The 20,805-nt window shown below is 41.3% G+C and overlaps 1 protein-coding gene across 1 annotated transcript in view; it reads right to left on the reverse strand.

Moving 5' to 3' along the window:
- Nucleotides 1–20,805, reverse strand: part of RNF150 (ring finger protein 150) — an 88,774-nt gene that overhangs the window by 47,324 nt on the left and 20,645 nt on the right. The window contains exon 3 of the mRNA XM_029959617.1: nt 3,098–3,348. Coding sequence (XP_029815477.1) covers nt 3,098–3,348 — 251 coding nt within the window. The remainder of the gene's footprint in view (nt 1–3,097; nt 3,349–20,805) is intronic.

Genomic DNA, 20,805 nt, shown 5'->3' on the forward strand with positions numbered 1-20,805 from the left:
TTCATCCATATGAATATTACTACCTATCTTCTACTGCCACATGTACTGTACAGTTGTCTGTGCTAGAGGTACTCTTAAATATTAAATATATTAAAATAAAAATTGATACCTAACCATTTTGTAGTTGGTTCTTTGCTAGCTGCACTCATCGCTTTCCTGATGGACAACTAAATCAGTTCCTTTTGGATTTACTGCTTGCTCAGAAACTTATGCTGTGTGCAAGAATGGAAGAGGACCTGGAAAGGAGGGTCCCCATATATAATAGGACTAGACAAAGGTAGTAATGAGGCTCAACAAAAGGACACATGATGTTTTTCATGAAAGGAAGACATAGTTGCAATGAGTCAGCTTGGAAGAGGCAAAATGGAAGATGATTTAGGGAGACTTACAGTGACCAAGGAAAGATGTTCTAATATCTTGCCTTCATGTAACAGTGCAACACTTCTGCTTGGAGAGAACAGCTTTTTCTGCCAGTCATAGTTTGCAGACACGTTGTCCCATTCTCTCAGCACAGTACCCAGACTACCAACCCACAGGAGGCTAAACTGCCCCTTGTATCAAATTCAGTATCAGCCAAACCTCCAAAGCCCACGCCTGGCACAGGTTAGTGAAGAGATAGGCATAGGTTCTTATTTGACATAGAAAACATAGGGCCTCACAAGCCCTTGTTTTAAAAACTGTGTGGCTTTAAATAATTCAGATGACAAAACTAATTTAAACACTTATTTTTAAATTATTTTAACTGAAGTCTAATAAATGAGTGACAGGTTTTTGAGAACAGGGCACTCAGTGTGCACAGTTAAAATTCATTGCACTGTGGGGTAGGAACTGACAGTACAACTTTCTCTCAACAGACCAGCTAGCTCCCCCTCCACCTCTGTTTATCCAAACACTTCAGCCTGTGGATACACTTTAGCCTGAACACATCAAATACAAATAGAAAGAAAGCATCTCTTCTAAAGTTAGTCAGCAATGAAGGTGCTTCCAACCCACGCTAGGCTCTCCAACAAGTAAGCACAACACCTTTATAGCAACAGACGTGTGCAAGTTATAATGCTAAAAGCTTTTGAGTGCAATGACTAAAGAACCTTGCTCCAGCAAAGCCACACAAACAGTTTTTCTTTGTATTTATCTGAATATCCGAGGTATTACTGTAGAAATCTGTGATCCCATCTTTGTGCTATAAGAGAATATGTTAAAGAAAAAAAAAGGCAGAACTTTACAGGGAACAGGGAGGAACCCTCATGGCAAGGCCAAGAGCAAGATGAGCTCTTCTGAACCACCTACATCATTATATTCCATAGCCAGGACTGAAAGAAACAAAACAAACAAGCCACAGCAATGCATTAACAAAAATCATTGAGCTTTGTATATTGCTGCCATTTTTCATATGAAGAGAGTTGACAGAAAGATTAGAAGAGACGTCAGACAAATTGTATGATGAAAGGGCATGAAGACATTCTAGTTTGTCTCATATTATTGTGCAAAAGTGGCCAAAAAAAAATTCTTAGGAGGCATGCTTTCTTATTCTTCTGAAGAACAAAACTAGTAAAATATAAAAGTTATTAAAACCTCTCCACAGGACAACTGCTTGTGCACATGTTAGTCTCACTCAAACCTTGGAAAGAAAACACTGAAAAGAAAATTTGCTTGAACATATAAACCTATCAGTTCCAAACCTCACATTACCTGACTGAGCTTCTTATTTTGCTGAGTTTTATGTTTATGTATCTCTATTTAGATTGCTAATCGGCCTGTATAATTACTTGATTGAAAGCACACTTACACACACAAATTAGGCAGCCATGTGCTTTTGCAGACAAAGCATCTAAAAATTACAACAGCCATTACAGTCACAGCGAATCTGCTGCCAATGATGTTCAAAATCCAGCTGGGATAGTCTCATTCTTGCTATCCAAAATTTCAGACCGTATATTTAAAAGGAAAATATATTCTTTCTGTCTGTAAATACAGAGCAGCTGCACTCTATCTCAGAGGATGCCTGAATTTCAATGGGGGAGGGCAAGGGATTCCTATAATCAAGTATATGTTACAGAGTGTGCGGCTGTACTTTTCTCTACAAGATGATTATTAACACTCTCAGCTTTACCTTTTCTGCAGAATAAGCAAGGCAACCCTCCTGGCCCTGAAAGTAATTTATTGAGGGTTCAGAAACCTCTCTGAATTATAGTGCGTTTTTTCCCTGCATTAAAATGGTTATCTCCTCAGATTTCATACACTGATAACATTTTCTAGTGTACCATTAGAATGAAATGTAGAAGCCTCGGCTTTCCAGTTCTGCTGATGCTGAGATAGTTGTATCCAGACAAGAACAGATTAAATTTATTATTATCATTCCTATTATTATTCTCTGCTGAACTACCATAAAGATGGACAGTGCTTTATAAATTCAGGGCTCAGGACTCAGGGCGCATTCCCACTGCTGACTTCTCTCCAGCCCTATAGGCTTTGTATCTCTTTCAAGGAGTTTGGACAAGATGCCAAAACCAGTAGCAATAATAACATTTAATAGCATTGGTGGCTATCACTACAGCACTTATATGTTCAGTGATCATTGTCAAATGAAGAGGGACACGTTTGCTTTTCAAGCCCAAGACCCTTCTAAAGAAGTATGAAAATGAAAACACATTCTGTTCTTTCTTCACTTATTGTGAACCATTATTTCACACACAGACATTCACATATCTCTGTATTTTAGTCATCATTGTAATCTCAAGGGTTGTTGGTTATATACATTGCTATGTCACTTGGCTTTATGCACCAAAACAAGCTTTTCATGAATAAACATCATCAACTTTCTGTCTATTTCTTGTGTGTTTTGAATGGGAAAAACCTCCATAACATACACACATGATTAATTTTTTTCCTGAATCCCACCCATATGGACAGAAGTCTTGGCTTTTCCCAGATGCAGAAGTTTTTATATCTCTATTCTTTTCACTTTCTTGTGGGTTTTTTTTGTTGTTTTGGTTTGTCTGTTTTTCCACACGTTCATAACTTCCTCTACTTTTACTTCTAAGCTGAACCCCGCGGGGATCTTTTGGAAACACAAATCAGTGACTCCGGCCCTGCTCACCTGATTTCGGTCTCTGGCATTTGCGTAGCGGAATCTCTGGATGTAATAGAAGACCAGCCACGCCAGCGAGATGATCATCAGCACAATGAAGGAGATGGAGACGAACACCACAGAGGTCCGGCTGACGTACTTCTGCAGGTTGCGCGTCCCGATGGTTATGTACATCATCACAGTAATGTTCTTCTCCAGGAGGCTCACTATCTCTTTTCCTTTGGGTTCAGGAATCATTATTGCTACAACGTCTTCTAAACCTGTCAGATGGAGAGAGAAAAGGAACCTTTAAGGAAAACAAGGGATCCCCAAAAGGCAGTCATAGAGTCACAGAATATCCTTGAGTTGGAAGGGACCCACAAGGATCACTGAAGTCCAACTCTTGGCCCTGCACAGGACCAACCCATGAATTCCACCAGGTATGTGAGTGTTGCCCCAACACTTCTTGAACTCTGTCAGGCTTGGTTCTGTAACCACTTCCCTGGGAAGCCTGTTCCAGTGCCCAACCACCCTCTAGGTGAAGAACCTTTTTCTAATATCTAACCTAAATCACCTCTGACACAACTTCATGCTGTTCCCTCAGATCCTCTCATCAGTCACCAGAGAAAAGAGATCAGTGCTGCCCCTCTGTTTTGCCTTGTGGGGAAGTTGTAACTGCAGTGAGGTTTCCCTTCAGTTTTCTCTTCTCCAGGTTGAACACACCAAGTGCCCTCAGCTGCTCCTCACACGGCTTCTCCTCAAGGCCCTTCACCATCCTTGTTTCTCTCCTGTAAACACTCTCTAATAGCTTAATATCTTTCTTATATTGTGGTGCCCAAAGCTGCCACAATATCCGAGGTTAGGTGGCCCCAGTGCAGAGCAGAACAGGACAATCCTGTCCCTCGACTGGCTGGTGATGCTTTGCCTGATGCCCCCCAGGACATGGTTGGCCCTCCTGGCTGCCAGGGCTCTGCTGACTTATATTTAACTTGCCATCAACCAGGACCCTCAGGTCTCTTGCTGTGGCACTGCTTTCCAGCCTCTCATTCCCCAGTCTATACACAGTCAGGGTTGTCCCATCCCAGGTACAGAGTCTGCCACCTGCACTTGTTAAACTTCATACAGTTGGTGATTGCCTGGACCTCTAACTTGTCTAAATTTGTCAAAACAGTAACAAGAAAGCTGTGCTTTCTTCTGCTCTCCCCTCGTGCTTACCAAGAAGGAAGTCAGAAGATGGATCTGGTGAAGGTTTCAACCTAAACCATTACACAGTGTGTTTCTATACACTAGTCTTGGTGAGATACCTAAAATGTGTTTTATGGGTTGACATAAACACAGATTTCTAGCACTACTGAGGCTTATCAAGATGATATTGCTGTAAACACTGCAGAAAGGGAGCTGTGCTGCATCCAACATTCCATACACATTTATCACAGGCCACTTTGCAGGGTCATGAGTCTGTCAGAGAAGCCCCCTCCAAACTCTGCATTCAGATCAGAAATACTTTCAATCACAGATTCCCACACGGTTTCACAACCTGAGCACACCAAAGCATCACTGCCCTCACCCCAGGCTGGCAACAGGAGAAAGCTGCAGGGGCAAAAGAAGCTCAGCGTGTCCCCAGCAGCTCCCCACAGCCCGAGCCCACACAGACATTTGGGAGCCCTTGCTGGGAGCTGGACTCTCCAACTGATACAAGTTTAAAGTCAAGAGCCCTGTTTAATTCCACAAAGAAAATGCTATTGCAGCCCAGATAAACCTCTGACACAGTTTGCAGCATGGCCCCAACAAGGATGGAAGTCAGCGCAGCTGAGGCAGCAAAATCCCACTAATGGGATGAAGCAAGGACTTCCTACAGTCTTGCCAAGCCTTCTAAAGCCATGACCCTGTGAACAGGGCCCTCCACCAATCTATCCTCGACTCTGCACCAGTTTTCCTTTCCATGCAGCGCTGTTTGACTTTACTTGCGTCACACATTGCTGAAACAATTTTCTTTTCATAATTTTATGTCCCCCGTGTCCATGAAATACATAGTATGAAACGATTTGGGATTTAGCAGGTCGTTAAATGCTTTTTCCGGCCTTACAAATAAACTATCTCTAGTTCATGGTTTAATATTAGGGATATTCTGTTCTTTTACTTCATGAAACAAGCATGTAGACTATTTTTACACCTAAACTGTGTTTTGCAATAGTCAAATCCTGAACTGCACAAAGCAGCTAAGGACAAACAGGATGTATCGTAATGTAGAAACATGCTAGAAACAACAGCATATTAACTGATCACAAACTGGCACTTGGAAAGCTACAAACTGGGGGTGTCTGAAGCCAGAGAGCAATGCTGGGGTGGGATTTCAGAATTTCAGCTGAAATTCCAGGAAATCAGCCAGCATGTTGTTAATCCCATGGCTATCTGTATTTTGACTGTGGCAGGAGGAGAAAGCTCTGCCTGTGTCGGGACATTTGTGGAGGTGGGAAGGGATCACTCAGCCACAAATGGAGGTTGTGAGAGGGAGATCTTCATTTCCAGCAGCATCCCCCTCCCTCCAAGCTGGTATCCAACATGAGCTTCACCAGGGCAGCACTGTGTTCTAGTCTTCATGGCCCAGCTCAGACATTTCTTCACTAAAACCCCTGTGAGGTAGAAACCAGATTTTAAAAATGTATTTGGATGCTATAGATCAGGAGGTGATTAGCAGGACTTAGGATATACAAAAGCAGACAGGGGTGGTGTTCAGTAGAAAACACTAATTGTGGGGGAAACTATAAAATTCTGCTGGGTGCCTGGAGGTACTGAAATAGCTGTGACAGACTGCTGCTACTCACACACAAAACCTGCTGCAAAGCTGGGAACTGAACCCTCCTCTCTCAAGTCTTGGAGTAGAAGTGCAAACACCACCACTCTTCCTCTTGTGAGACTTTCCACCGTAACACTTTCCTGATTATGAACAGGTCTGTCAATGAATAGGGGGAAATCAATAGTCTGGCCAAGTCAACAGTTTTAGATATCCACGGTCAGAAACTTTACCTTTCTGCTGATAATTTTGCATAAAGGATTAATAATTTTCAGCTATTTACCTTTATTTTTTTTTCTAGCAAGAGCCCACCTTTACAGTAGCTTGCAACTCTTTTGATCCCTGTTTATTACAAAAGGCTAATGCAAACATTACCCTAACAGCTTAGGGAGAATTTGCCAAGTCTCAAAGTGGCTGAGAAGGGCACTGGTGCCACGCCAGTAATTTTCCTGCAGTCAATAAGACAAATTGTCTGGAGCAGTGCTTAGCTGTCCACATGGGTTCCTTTGTTCTTTTCCCTTCTTCAAAGGAAATAAAAATTTTAAGTTCACTCTACAAGAATACAAAAGCAACAACCTCACACATACCCAAAAAGAAACCACAGTGAAAAATTCTGCAGCCAAAAATACTGAAATGAATTTTTTCAACTGTTCTTAAAACCCACCATTCAGACCCACTGACTTGTCCAGTACAGACTTTAACATCATCTTCAATACAGTTTGGGACACTGTATGAATATTACCTGATAGTCTTTAAAAATGGAGACACAGAAAAACCCTTTTTCAGTAGAAAATATAAGTACTATCTAAACTGTTTAATTATCTCGAATCTGCATTTCTTGAAAAACTTTAACAACATGTTTAATTGTGTTTAATTATGGTTAATATAGCTTTAATATATTTCTGGAGATGTGAGATGCTGCAAGTAAATAATCATATTCATTTGCTCAATTCTGAAATTGGTATTTTTGTAATACTAAAACAAGCACCCCACAGTAACATCCTACCTTTGTCTAAGAGCAAAGTAATTAAAAAGAGGGAGAAAAAACTGCGTGATCTCCTGCACAGATTTAACCTCGTTCCTGTTTTTCATCACCTGCCCTTTCTGATTAAGCAACAGTGCAGCTTTCTGGCTGTAGTTCATGGTGGAAACATAACTGGCTCTGAACAGGAGTGCAGCCACACGCCTCCCTTCTCTGCTCTGTCCTCCTCACCTCTGACAGGGAGTGGGCCTCCCAGCCTCTGCCACCTTGAGCTTAGGGCCTTTTAAGATCCTTTAAAACACACAGGACACAAAGCAAATTGCCATGGATATATACTAAATAAAACTGCATTTCGGAATGCAAAGCAGAAGACACAGTCATTGCAAGAGGAAAGCAGCTGCTTTTATTTACTGGAGTATATCAATTTCAGGCATTTTACTAAGTTTATGATCATTTTTCCAAGGCATTATAGAGAATGCTATTTATCAATCATATCATCAAGCTATGTTTTTAATCTCATCTATGCTCAATACTGGGATGAAAAGAAATTTTAAAAAAGTAATAGATTTGTCTTTTCTCCCTTATATAAAAAAAAGTTTGTATTATCTTAGTTTCATACGAGAAGCTCTAACATACATTAAAAGCATACAAATTAAAGAAGGGAAATAATGCCATGAGACATCAGTGTTAGAGATTCATTTTTATGCCCAAGTACACATTTGTTCAACAGAGTCCAAAAAGAGAAAGTATCTGGTAACACGTGCTGATGATTCTCTGGCGAGGTAAATGCTATCGATGCCTTTCATTAAACACACCCACAGTGGGAACTGCATTTTGTGGCCCTCTGGTTCCCTAACACGTTTCTTTTCTTTTTCTGGCCAAGATTAATGTAGAGTTTGACATGAATTTTTAAGTAGCTGTCAAGATGAATCAGAGATTCATAAATCAAAGGTATTCAGGCTGCAGTGAATGGATTTTTTTTCTTTTCTTCTTTTTTTGGCTTAAGAAACATTTAACATATCAGTGCTCCCTCCTTATGAGCCAATAACCAAACAAGTAAGGTAGAACTTACAGGCATTTGGGATGATTTACGTAATTTTAACTTGTTGAAGTGTATTTGCCTAATCAAATATTTCTGGGTGGAGAAAATGTGCAGTCTTCAGGTAGCTATTCCACTTCTGGGTTCTGCATCCAGGGACATTGGCACATCCATCAGTGGGTGCAGGACTGGTCCTGCCATTGCTGGCTCCAGAGGGGTCAGGCTGGAGAGCTGTGTCCAGGTTTGGCTTGTTTTCCAGTCACTGGGCCAAACGTGTGGTTCTGTGGCTCATCTGCCAGTGGCACAACAGCTGCACCAAGCTGTGGCTACTTGGTTCACTTACAAAGAGTGGCTCTGGAATTAACAGGGGAGATGGAGAGCAAGACTACAGCAGGTGTCAGCCACCCTCTGACACAGCAACGAAATCAGAGGGCTTTCAACGGCTATAGATGTGCACTTTGGAAAAAGACCTGGAAGACCCTCTCCAAACCTTCCCTCTCCACACAGTACTTGGCTATGGAAATACGTGTCAGGTAGTACTGCTTTTATGCAAAATTTGCAAACTTCAAGGGTAACAATCTATTCTCTGGTGACAGAGAAAAATACTTTAGTTCAGTAACAGTGGCTTTTTTTACAAGAAATGAGCACATTTTACATCCAGAAGATACACATAAATTCTACACCTTGGCTGCAGGCTGTGCTTACAAACTTGTGATATTTCTTGATTCTGTTCTGAGAGTTTCAAGGATGACACTGAACACAGTCCTCTCCTCATTAGCAGTCAGGCCCAGCAGTAGTGGGCTGCTGCTTTAATCTTTTGTCAGTTTTTGATGGTGGCTCTAAAAAGTGATGTTTCTGACACATCTTAGAATAGACAGTTTAATTCCTCACGCTTGGCAACAGCCAGAACTCAGTCAGAGAAATTCATTGAATTATTTGAATAGAATTCCAATTTGAGAGGCATATAGAGTCTTGTCTAAGATATCACATCAAGATATAAATGAAGATTTCTCTTATGTTGTAGATCAAAATCAAGCACTAAAGCGCTTCCTTTTACAGAGTTTGTAAGTGAAAATTCAAACAGTATTTTAGAGTTCAGAAACTGCCCTGAGAGTGTTCAGTCCTGCTCAGAGCCCAGGAACAGAAACCTTACAGGAAGGTTCAAGAACCTAAGCAACTCTTCTTTTCCTTCTCAAAGAAATAATTTCATTTTTAAGAATCTACTTCACTAACCAGCAGCTACTGTAAGAAAGCAAAACAAGCACAAGTCTGAATGATTTGACATCCCACCCATGCCCAGCTCCGGATCCTCAACTCCAGGCTCAGCCTGTGCTCCGTGGGTGCTGCCAGCAGCGGTGGTGGTGCTTCCTGTGAGCTCAGCAGCACTTGCTCTGCACAAGGACTCACTGTGCTGCCAACCACACCAGTGCTCTCCTGCTGTAGCTCCTGTTGCTTCCTGCATCCCTGTGAATGGATTTTATGCTATGATCTGGATGATGGGCAACATTTCAAAGCTAATTCGGAGCAGAGCACGGATATTTTTTAGAGAATATTCCCCCCCCTCCAGAACAGCAGCTCAGTTGAAAAATTATTACTGAAGAGAATGAAAAGGAGTCCATGGTGATGGTGCTGTAGTTGTGACTGTCTAAGCTATAGCTAAGAATGGTCTGCTTGGTTGTTAGAAGAGACTCCCTTTTCCTATAGATCTTGTTGTCTTTGAAAACAGTATTGCTTTATTGCTTCCTTGCTTTACAATGAAGTTACATGGGAAATGATATAGAGGTTAATCAGATGGCATTTCAATTGAATTTTAATACCGTATCAATTGTTCTACTATCATTGAATCATAGAATCATAGAGTGGTTTGGGTTAAGATCACGTAGTTCCAACTCCCAGGCTTGCCATTCATTAACCAAGTTCCTCAGGGCCCCATCCAACCTGGCTTTGAACTACTATATCTTCATAGTTGCAACAAGGGTTCCAAGTCTTTAAGACTTTAAGACTATCCACTGAGAGTTCAATCTCAGTTCTATTCTATATGGTGCAATTATAAATTGATCAGAATATCAGCTGATACCTGTTATTCTCCTTAAAAAACCAACCAAACAACATAGGCCTAGATTACATTTTTATGAACTCAAAAATTACAGTTGAAAATCAAAGCAACATTTTAGAAAACCTGATTTCTGAGCTTCATCCATTTCAGGGAAGAAGGAGCCTAACAGTGTTTAAACAACATCCTAGACACTTATGTAGGCAAACTGGGAAGCATTACAGTAAGAAATCAAACTGGGTAAAAGGAGTGTTCCCTCTTCTCTAATGGGCATTTGCAGCATTGGTCTCAAATTGAAGTATCAATAAATGATACTACTGAAAAAAAATTGGCAAGGAAAGAGCAATACACAGTAAGTGACAGTAATACATAGTCAACACATCATGTATCATAGGTGAAGTGACCACAGACTGTCATCTATAATCTTTTGCACAAACTGTCTCAGTGCCAGAGGGCTAGAAAGGATCCCAATTGCTAATGAGGTTTCATAACAGATAGGGGCAGCTATAGATCAGGTTGTCCAAAGTTTTTCAGCGAGGTTCCTCAATTAAGACTCTTAAGCCAAAAAGGTGGCTCTGAATAAAATAGGAAAGGTGTTACATGAGAAAATAAGTGGTTAAAACACGGGATCTAGGTGTTCAAAACATCAGAGAGCAATAAGGATGAAAAACACCCGGGAACCACACACTGCTGGAGGCTGGGATAGCCATTCTGGGGAGGCAAGATTAAATGTTCACCCTGTGCTTATTCTATTCTCCAAGGAACTGCTGTTTGCCATTACAAGAAAAACCCAACTGGGACAGATGGACTTCTGGTCTCCAAGTACAGATTTGTTTTGACACTAACTGGAAACTGAAAGTTTCAATTCCCCTGGAGAGGATAAGGGTTAAGTGAAGTCATGACACCAAAACAACAGGTCTGATTATGCCAAAAAATCCCTCTATGAGCCAGAGTGGGGAAATCATACCTATTTCTGTGACTAATGATGAACAAGAAAGGACTGGGGCTGAGACAGTCAGTGCCTCTTGCTTCTGAAAGCCCCAGTGAGGGTTTGACCCAAGGCAGAAGGGTCCTTGCATCTCCAGTGTGGAGGCAGAAGGGTGGGTTGGTGGCTCAGAGCTCTGTACCATATTTGTGAGCATCAAGTGTTTGGGTTCCACCACAGGGGCGTGAACATAGTGTAAAGCAGAGGAAAGAAAGATGTGATGTGTTCTAGCTGACCTGGAGGGACATCCATCACCCCCTGTGCTGAACATCACACCTGGGTCCTGCAGATGGGCCCATCCACCTCTTCTCTCAGTACCCCTTTCAGAAAGGTGTTACTGTCACCAAGGGCGAGGGATTGGTGAAGTTGGGGGCAGGATTTCACCCTACAGTGTGGAAAGGTTGCAGAGCAGGATGTAGAAATCTTTACCCACCCAGTTTGGAGCCCACAGGCAGTGCCAGCCCCTAGGTACCCCTACACAGCAGCCCCTCTGCCCTTGCACCCTGTGAGGTGGAGGAGGAGAGCTGCCAGAAAAAAAGGAAAGCATGAATGTGACCGTTTTCTGTTCTCACTGCTAAAATTGAGACACACCAGGCATACAGAGCTAATCCCCTTCCAGGGTATCCAGCCTGAGAGGAAAAAAAAAATGCAGGGGAAGGCCAGAAGCAAAGACAGCATAGCAGCACATAGCCCTGTGTTTGTAGATATCAAGATACTAAAGCTATCAGAACACAAGATTTCACCATATACTCTATTTTTTTTTAACTCTAGAGCCCTTGCTTGGCAATGACGTAGGTGCTTTCATCTCCTCCCACCCACATTTCCAAATTGTTTTCTTTCTCTGTTATAAAGCAGAGAGATACTTCCTTCAACTCACCCTCTCCCTCATTTCCCGCTTCTCCTTGGCACCGCTAGCACAGGCCTTGGTCCTCTGCCCATCTTCCAAAACATTGAACTATAAATCAGTTTTCCTTTAAAAGGCAAATGAGGCAGCCATGGAGAGAGGAGCGACACCTTTTCCCTACAGCACTTTTCCCACTTGCAAAAGAAGGAAATTCTTTTATGCAAACTATGGTTTTTTTTCTTTAGACAACGTTATTGTCATGAAACTCATTTCATTCCAGAAGCACAAATATCTACTAGGATAAGTAGTAGTGACATGTAGACAAAAAAGATGCACTCATGTGAACGACTGACTACAATATTTAAGTAAGGGATATAACATATTGCTATTCTATCCTGAAATGGACAACAACAACCTCCAGCAGAGCTGTTCTTGGTTCATTTCTTTTGATGCTAAAACCGGGAGCGGCAAGATGCATCTGACTGTGATCTTTTCTGTGAAAAGCAGCTTCAGCCACTGTTTATCACTGCTTAGGGACAAAGAAATTTCTGTTCACGTTTTTGTAATCAATGCTGATCTCGCAAAGGCTGGAAGAGCTCAGAACATATTGACTTTCTCTAAATTTTACGCAGCAACTGCAGCGAAGGAAAAAGAAGTAAACAGCTACAAAGCTCACAAAATCAAATTCAGCATGATAGTTGCATCTTTGCTGGGCTTCCTTCCCACAGTGTCAGCTCATCAGTCTGCTGAAGTAACCAATGCTAATGAAGCAACACAGTGATCTTATTCACACTGAAATACAGAAAACAGGTGGTTCCATAAGAGGTTTTCTCAGATCCCAACCCAACCCAAGGCATAAATTGTCGAGACTCTGTTAGCTTAACCAGGATAGTACTTCATTATAACTGCTAATCCTTTGTACTGAATACTGCTCTAGAAATTTCCCTCGATTTCTCAACCATATATATATACTGCTGGTAGCTTCTGCCACTTGTTCTCTGTTCTGGACTTTGCACTGGGATGCTTTATGATTTTTTTCATGTAGAAGGTGGCCACCCAGACTCCTTCATGCAGGTCTTACAGCTCAGATACGCTCCAACTCAGAGCAAAACATGCTACGGGGATAATTTATTAGTAAAACACAACCTTTTCAGAGTTGTGGCAAAACACACCCACTGCCTAAAGCAGAAGCTGCTTTGCTATCTTCAGTGGAATTGTGCCAAAAGAAAATATGTCTTAAATAGTATCTTATGTAGTCAGGAGAGAGTACAATGCAAACACAAACCAGTGACTGTGCCTGGTGCTCTTAGAATGGGAGTGAATATGTACAGTTTCAGGGACCTGAAATTCCTCCTCCCAAACTCTAATCCCACACCTTGACAAAACATGAACATGTTCATTTGAAGTGCAACCTACAAGTGTGCAAAGATGCATGGAATCCTCAAAGATAAAAGGAGGGGAAACAATTAAATGGCGCTGTAGGTAACCAAAGCTGTTGTTTGCATAATTAAATAACATACATGGAATGATGTTATTTAATGACCTGCTAATAGAGTTATGTACTGTTTGTGTTTAGCAAACTTCATGGACAAAGAATATTGGAAACACACAGAAAATTAGGAAGTAAGCATGAGACTACACACAGAAAAAATGTTGCAATTATGATGCAGATTAATCATTAATATTAAATGCATTATTGTGCAGTTTTTAATCTAAACTTAGAGACAGAATCAGTGATTTTTTTTTCATGTACTGACAAATCTTGCATGTTTACTCATAATATGAAAGAAAGTGTTAAAAAAATATTAGTGCCATATGCAAAATAAACAATGTTTGACCCTGAAGAGTAAAGAATCATTAGGAACTCTCCAAGCTATAAAAACAGGAAAAAAAGAGAGGAAGAGAAGGACATGCATGCAGAAATACAATTTCAACTGAAATGCCCAAGTTCCAAAGTGATGCTTCAAACACTTTTAACACAGCTTTTAAGCACCCCTTTAAGCCCATGAGGCTTAATCTACAACTCTGGTTGAAAACTCTTCACTGAAGGAAATGGACAGGGACCAGATGGGGGTTTCTTAATCACTGTTCTCATCACTGGTCCCTAACACTGGAACTACATCAGTCAGTTCCCAGAGCAAGTCCAACCAGCTTCAAAGGTGCTGCAGCTTCCACACTGACCCAAGGATGGGATACAACGGGCTGCAGACTGGAGAAAAGGGGATGTGGTGACGCTGTCTGCTGCTTGGAGAGGCAGCACTGTGCACATCCTCCTCCTGCACCATCAAACCTGGCAGTCAGAGAAGCCTTACAGGACATCTGCTTTTCTCCAGAGCAGATGAATGAAAATCCCCAAACCAGGAGATTAACACAACTCTGGCTGAAGCCACACACAACTCTAGTGGCTCTGCGTGGGCTGGAATGGTTTGTGGTTCAAAAAGCACAGACGACTGAAAGAGTAAAGAGCTAGAGAACAGCACAGCACATCTGGTGTGATTTTAAGCCACATTGCTGGGCATGTTCCAGTTCAAGTGACCCTGAACTAGCTGAGCAAGAAACAGGTTCAGAGCAGCAATCTGGAAACTTCGTAAAATTACTTCAGGGAATTTCCTCCTTCCTTACTCAGGTAAAACTTTGCCAGAGATGCAAAAACACTAACTGCTTTTATCACTCTGTGCAGGGGGATGGGATTAAAAATCACTGATAAGAACAATGAACTAAAATGGAGCTAAAGAAAGAAAAGAGGGGAAAAAAACCAAATGAAAAGGACAAATAAGCTGAATCGCAGGCAGTAGGCAAGGAACACATCAGCATAATGAAATAAGCCAAATCTGAGGCAGAGTATCAATGACACACTTCCAAACCCTCCAACACCGAGCATCCCTCAGTGCCATTAGATTTTTATGAGAGTTTTCTAGACCTCTAAAATATGTGTCGTTAGTCATCTCTTTTCCAAGCTGAGTGACCCCTGCCTTACTCAGCCACTCCTCATGTGGAAGCCATTCCATATCTTTGAACATACTTTTCCATATAGAGGTTGGATAGGTTTGATTATTAGAGTTTGATTCGATTATTAGTAGCATGTTTGCAAACATTTTTTCTAGTTGCTGCCATCTTAAAGACTTTTCCAGGAAGAAAAGAGGCTTCAGTCATTTGTGCTCACTGTAAGTTGTGGCCACAAGCCTGAAATACCTTATTTGTCACCTCCTGTTATTGTCACAGGGATGACTGAGGCCACAAGTCTTTTTACCTACTGCAAAAGCAGCAGTCGAGTTTTCATGTGGCATCAGCCCTCATTTGTCTTTAATCAGTGATAACAAAATTATTCAGAAAACTACAAAGGAATATTGGAATTAGTTCAAGTAACCCTTTTCTTTATGCCTTCCCAGCTCTTGGAAAAACACACACTCCAGCAACAGCCCCACATCTTCCCTGCAAAGCAGGCAACCAGCACCACATGCCTCCCTGGTCGGGAGGGGGGAAATGAGAAAGAAGTCACCCCCTGCATGCTGAGGCAAGAGAAGTAGAGGAAGGAAAGAAAGGGAATCATGCAGCTCAGTGTCAGCTGTTTCCCCCCAGATGTCACCCAACTCAGTCACAAAAGGTTTTTTCACTGCTCCCAGCCTGGTCAAGGCCATACTGCAACTAGGGGGGCATGTTCATAGCCTCTGTTTATGAGCTATTTAACCCCCAAATGCCAGTGACTCCCTGAATTAAACAAAGAAACAAAAATCAAGCAAATACTTCAAAATAGGGGGGGCCCTGTCCTAGTTAATTTCACCTCAGACATAAAAAGGAATAATAAAGTCTCTCTTGTTTTTCTTGGAGAAATCTTGTTTGCTCAAGAGCCTTGTCAGGAAAACCTCCCATCCTAAGGATGGGACAGAGCTGCTCAATCTTTGGCCTTCATTTTTGCACATTGTAGTCACAGGGTGCTTAAAACTGGGGTCCTATTCTATACACTGAAAGAAAAAAGGCAATATCAGCATAAATCAGACAAAAATCAGGGCAAAAATATATTATTTGGGTAATAAAGTTTATCTCCTTTCTCAAGAAATCAAGTTTTTTTTTATTAGCCTCTAACACTGTCAGCTTTGCAATTCTCCAGCTGTCCCTACAATCCCTTAGGGTAAACAACACTTAAAATGTCTAATTAAAGAAAAAAAAAAGAATCAGGCAGAAGATAGATGTTAGGTCTTTCCTACATGATGAGCACACTGACATAGCTAAATTACCTCCACGAATGCAGACAGGTCAAAATAATTTTTAAGCATATCAACTTCAGAGAAAGTGAGAGCTTTTAGAGTAAAATATAACTGCCAGGGCCTCTCTTCACATCATGGAAAAGGTCTGGGAAGCAATAAATTCCTTTTTAACTATGGTGTCAGGGTTAGCTACACACAAAATTTAGCAACAGGTAGGTATATATGATAAAAACAAGACAGAATAACAGGAACAAGACAGAATTAAGAACAATTGAGACAAAACTGAGAACAAGCCACCTAAAAATGCTGGTTTGGAGTGGTGAGGGTTTGCTTAGCTAGATTTTTGTTTTGTCCAGGGTTTCTTTTGCCCAAGTGAGCTGTCTTGGTGTTAGCTAATATTCCCCTGAATGATTGATTTGACTGTCAGCTCTGTAGTCTAGTGTAATGATGATTTAACCTTGTCTGCTGCTGTTCAGTCTAAGTAAATAACCAACCTGGGTCCTGCCTCATATAGCAAAAGAATGTGTGGAAGCAGCTAAAATTCTCTCTTTACCATCACAGGCACTGAGCTCCCTCTCTTATCCAGACTTTAGCAGCATCAGCAAGCTGACCTAATCTGGTTGGCACCATGGACTGTGGTGAGGCACTGGCACAGGTTGCCCAGAGAAGTTGTGTATGCCCCATTCCTGGAAGTGCTCAAGGCCAGGTTGGATGGGACTCTGAGCAACCTGGTCTAGTATAAAGTGTCCTTGCCTATGGCAGGAGGGTTGTAACTAGATGATCCTGATCCTTAAGGCTCTTTCCAACCCAAACCATTCTATGATTCTATGATCTTTTTGGATTTGGCCCTTTCTAGAAACAATTGATTTTGACCCCACTGAAAGGCTGGATATTATTCTCTGTAGCTGTAACATCATCATCTTCTCTCTCCAGTGGCTGTAATGATGGTAAATATTACCAGCTGGGAGTGGGACAAGGCACCCAAGTCACAAAGAAAAAGCAAGAGCAGAGCTGGGAATGTGGTTCTGGTTTCCCCAACTCACCCACGCTCTAGTCTACACGTTCCACCTGCTGGCTCCACTCGACACAGAATAAGGAATATTTTCTGATACATTTGTTCTTACATTTGCTTTGTGTAACTCCCAACACCTACCTAGTAATGTTCCTGTGGAAAATCCAGCCCAATCATTTACCACAACAGAGGCTGCTTCCTACAAGAAACAGCTCAACAAAGCCAAGTGAATGGCAGGGGAGGGTTGCCAGGGATCACCTGCGGCAATACACATTTCCTAACGCACTCCTACAAGCAAGGTGGTGTTTCTAGGAACAAGGGAGCCAAACTAGGCAAACAAATAGGCATGGCAGAAAGAAAAGACCAAACAAAAAGAAAAAAAAAAAGAAAAAAAAAAGAGACTGAAAACTGGAAAGTCTGACAGAATAGCCAACCAAAACAAAAAGTGCCATAGGAGGGTAGAGTTCAAGGGTAACCTTGTGGCAAAGAAAAGTACAGTCCTGGGATTTATAAACAGGAAACAATGAGCAGAAGCAAAGAGTGACTGAGAGGAACAGCAGAATAACACAAATGCTTGTGGCTATGGAGAAAGCATTTTGGGGAGACCTGAAGCATTTCAGGAGCTTTATTGAAAACAGAACCAGGAGGTGACTTATTATATGTATACACATATATATCTACATATACCTATGTACACATGCTCTGAATAAGAGGGCCTTTGTCTACATGGGAAAAGGCATAGCTAGAATCAACAGCCAGAGTCTTAAGGTAGTCTTTTCAAAGTAGAAATAAATCACAAATAAATCACAGATTTTTAAACTGTGAGGGTGATTAGACAGGGAAAAATTATTTTTTGGGAGGAGTATGCTGACTGAAATTTGAATTATCCTTAAATAAACAGATCAGATTAGAAAAATGCAAAAAATCACTCTGTGATTTCTTACACGGGCACCCCAGCTTCCCTGAAGCTCTCTGTGAAACAGAGATGGTAAACCTACCTGGTCTAATTTCAAGCACATTTTGCTATTATGAGAGCAAAATTTTACAAAATATGAACTTTCCTGGATTTCTTTCCACACGGGCAGACGTCCAAGCAAGGGTTCACAAGGACGTTTTACGTGCGGGTGTTTATTTAGCGCAGTCACCAATACCGGCCTTGGCAACTGTAACTCCCATTTGCATCTGGGCTTAAAGTAACCTGAGCGATGAAATGAGATTATTTGATGGGAAGTTCAAGATCACCAGACGCTGCTGTTCACACAGGACAGTCTCACTAATGAATTCCTTAACCTTTATTATCGAGCCGGTCACCTTTGGCTCTGGGAGGGGGACCAGAGAGGCACCACGAGCTGCACACTACAGAACACACATGATCTTTCATAAGGTGATGTTCCAACTTGAGCTCAGCCCAGAAAGCCTAATTCAAAACAAGAAACAGAAGAAACAAAAACATGCTGGGGAAAAAAAAAAAAAAAGGAAAACTCCACAAATGAAACACAGAAGTGTTTCTTCAGGCTTCAACCAGACGACTGAACTGTGTGAACCCAGAAGTAGCTGGCACTGCTCACCAAAATTCAAGCTCTGCAAGATACACCCACCCTTAGCTAAAACTACACATCAAGCCTGAAAATGTTTTGAATATGCAGGCCTTCTCACAGCTGAAAAAAAAAAAAAGAAAAAAGAAAAACAATCCTCAACAGCATGTGAAAGTCTAAATGCCTTGGAGAAAAATATTTATACTTCTATAGAGTCACAGTGTTTATCTTTCCTGATTTCACAAGGAGAAAGTCACTGGAATGCTTTTTAATGCAATACAGAGAAACAATTATTCTCCAGGACCTTACAGTTATAAAATCTACGTGGAACTTGGATATGCAGCTTCTCTTAAAAATCCTTTTAATGCACACCTTGCTATAACAGTAATATAAACACCTCAGAAGTGCATTTACATTATATAAAAAGCAAATGCCTTATAAACCTTATTTTCTCACCTTACAATCAGGGAGGAAAGGTCTGTGCTTCCATTCAGAAGTCACACACCTTTTCTCCTTAAAGCCAGTCCTCCCCACAATGAAATTAAAGTTAAATCCCCCACTGCCTAAAAACTATGCAGAACTGGACATTTTGTATGTAAAGTCAGCTATGGAAAGCCTACTGAAGAAAAATATCTACCACCACTGAAAAAGCTGGCTATTTTTTATTTATACACCATTCTTTAGACAACATGTTTTAATAGACTGGGTCACAGGCCTTATTTTCCCAGCACAGGATATGAGCAATTCCTATTGATTATGTATGGAAGTTACAGACATCCTGGAGAAAGGGAACAGGGCCTCAAATATCCTGGTAGGTGTAAGAGTAAAATGTTTTCTTCAAATCCTGCAGTACATCTCAGCATTTTACAGGTTGTCATTTTCAGCAAAGTGGAACTGCAGGCTTCACAAAACGCCACTTTAAACAGCACCTGAATGAATCAATGCCAGATACATGCTCTGGCTAAAATAATTCCACAGTTTCATCTCAGAGATGCTATTTCCAAATAATTACTTAAAAGGAGTTATAATTATTGAAGAACGTTCCCCCTGCAGACCAAGAAATCCCTCTTCATCTGCTCAGCACATCCTTTTCCCACTGTCAAAAGCATGTGGGCATGATGAGAAAAAATGGTTATAGCTCTGATGTGCCTTTCAGATGTAAGGTCTCTATATTTCTTTAAAGATGCCATTATTTTTATGTCCCTATTATCAAATTCTATAGAGCTGTGTGCTTCATAATTGAATGATACGGGGAAATAAATCTTTATTCTTACATTTAATGCTTCTTAGCCTTTCAAGTATTTGCACTGGAAATGCAGACTTAAGAAAACACACAATACAAATTAAGTTGAGATATCTCTGACCACACTAGGATATGCAGGGTATAAACACCACTGTATTTTGGTTGGTATATGCTACACTGGGCAAAGAAAATATTGTGTTTCTTAAAACCACTATTTGGACCACCAGGGAAGCTAAGAGTAACTTCCTTCAGTGAAAGTATCAGCCAACATTTTTATTTCAGGCATTTTTCTTTGTAAACACTTCTAGTGCATTTCTCCTGGAATTATCTTTACTCAGAGGCTCTCAAGACATTTACTAAGCAAAGGCTGGAAACAAAATCAAGAAATAAGATGGTATTACCTGCCCCATGGGGAGGTACTCTGCTCTAATGAGAAATTACTGCATCACTCTTATCTGCTACCCAGCCTGGTTTCATGAGAAGGGTCATCACCACACAGAGGAAACACCTAGTTCTCATGTAGTACTTGAAGAATATACATATTCTGTTCATACTTCATTTGGAAATGTAACAAAGTTCACAATAATGTGCTGCAAAAAAACCCCAATGTTATTCCGACAGTTAATGTAAAAGGCTCAAAAACACAGTTCTGTGGCTTTTATGGCATCATTCTGCACCCCCCAGAGTTGTGGGAGCACAGCTCTGTTGTGCCTGGGAGGCACAACTGATCAGGCACCACCAGTGCAGGCAGCAATGCAAGGCAAGGGCAGCAGCAAAGGAGCCTGGGGTCACCTTCCATCAAAGCTGTGCCTGCCTGAGGTGTTCACGGACTTCCTGAGAGCCCACATTCCTGAAGGATGACAGTTCAGGGAATACAAGGCTATGGATTTTTTTTTTTTTAATGCAAAGTATTATATACACATTTAGCAGTGACAGTGCTGCTGTCTGTGTGCTCGGGTGTTTAAATCTCTGTGTCATGAGACAGCAGCACCCTTAACCTTCGGTCTTGCCTGCTAATTTTCCTGATTCTGCTTTTCTAGTGGAAC

This window comes from Manacus vitellinus, unplaced genomic scaffold (assembly GCF_001715985.3).
Source record: "Manacus vitellinus isolate BGI_N305 unplaced genomic scaffold, ASM171598v3 scaffold_0_pilon, whole genome shotgun sequence".
NCBI lineage: Eukaryota > Metazoa > Chordata > Aves > Passeriformes > Pipridae > Manacus > Manacus vitellinus.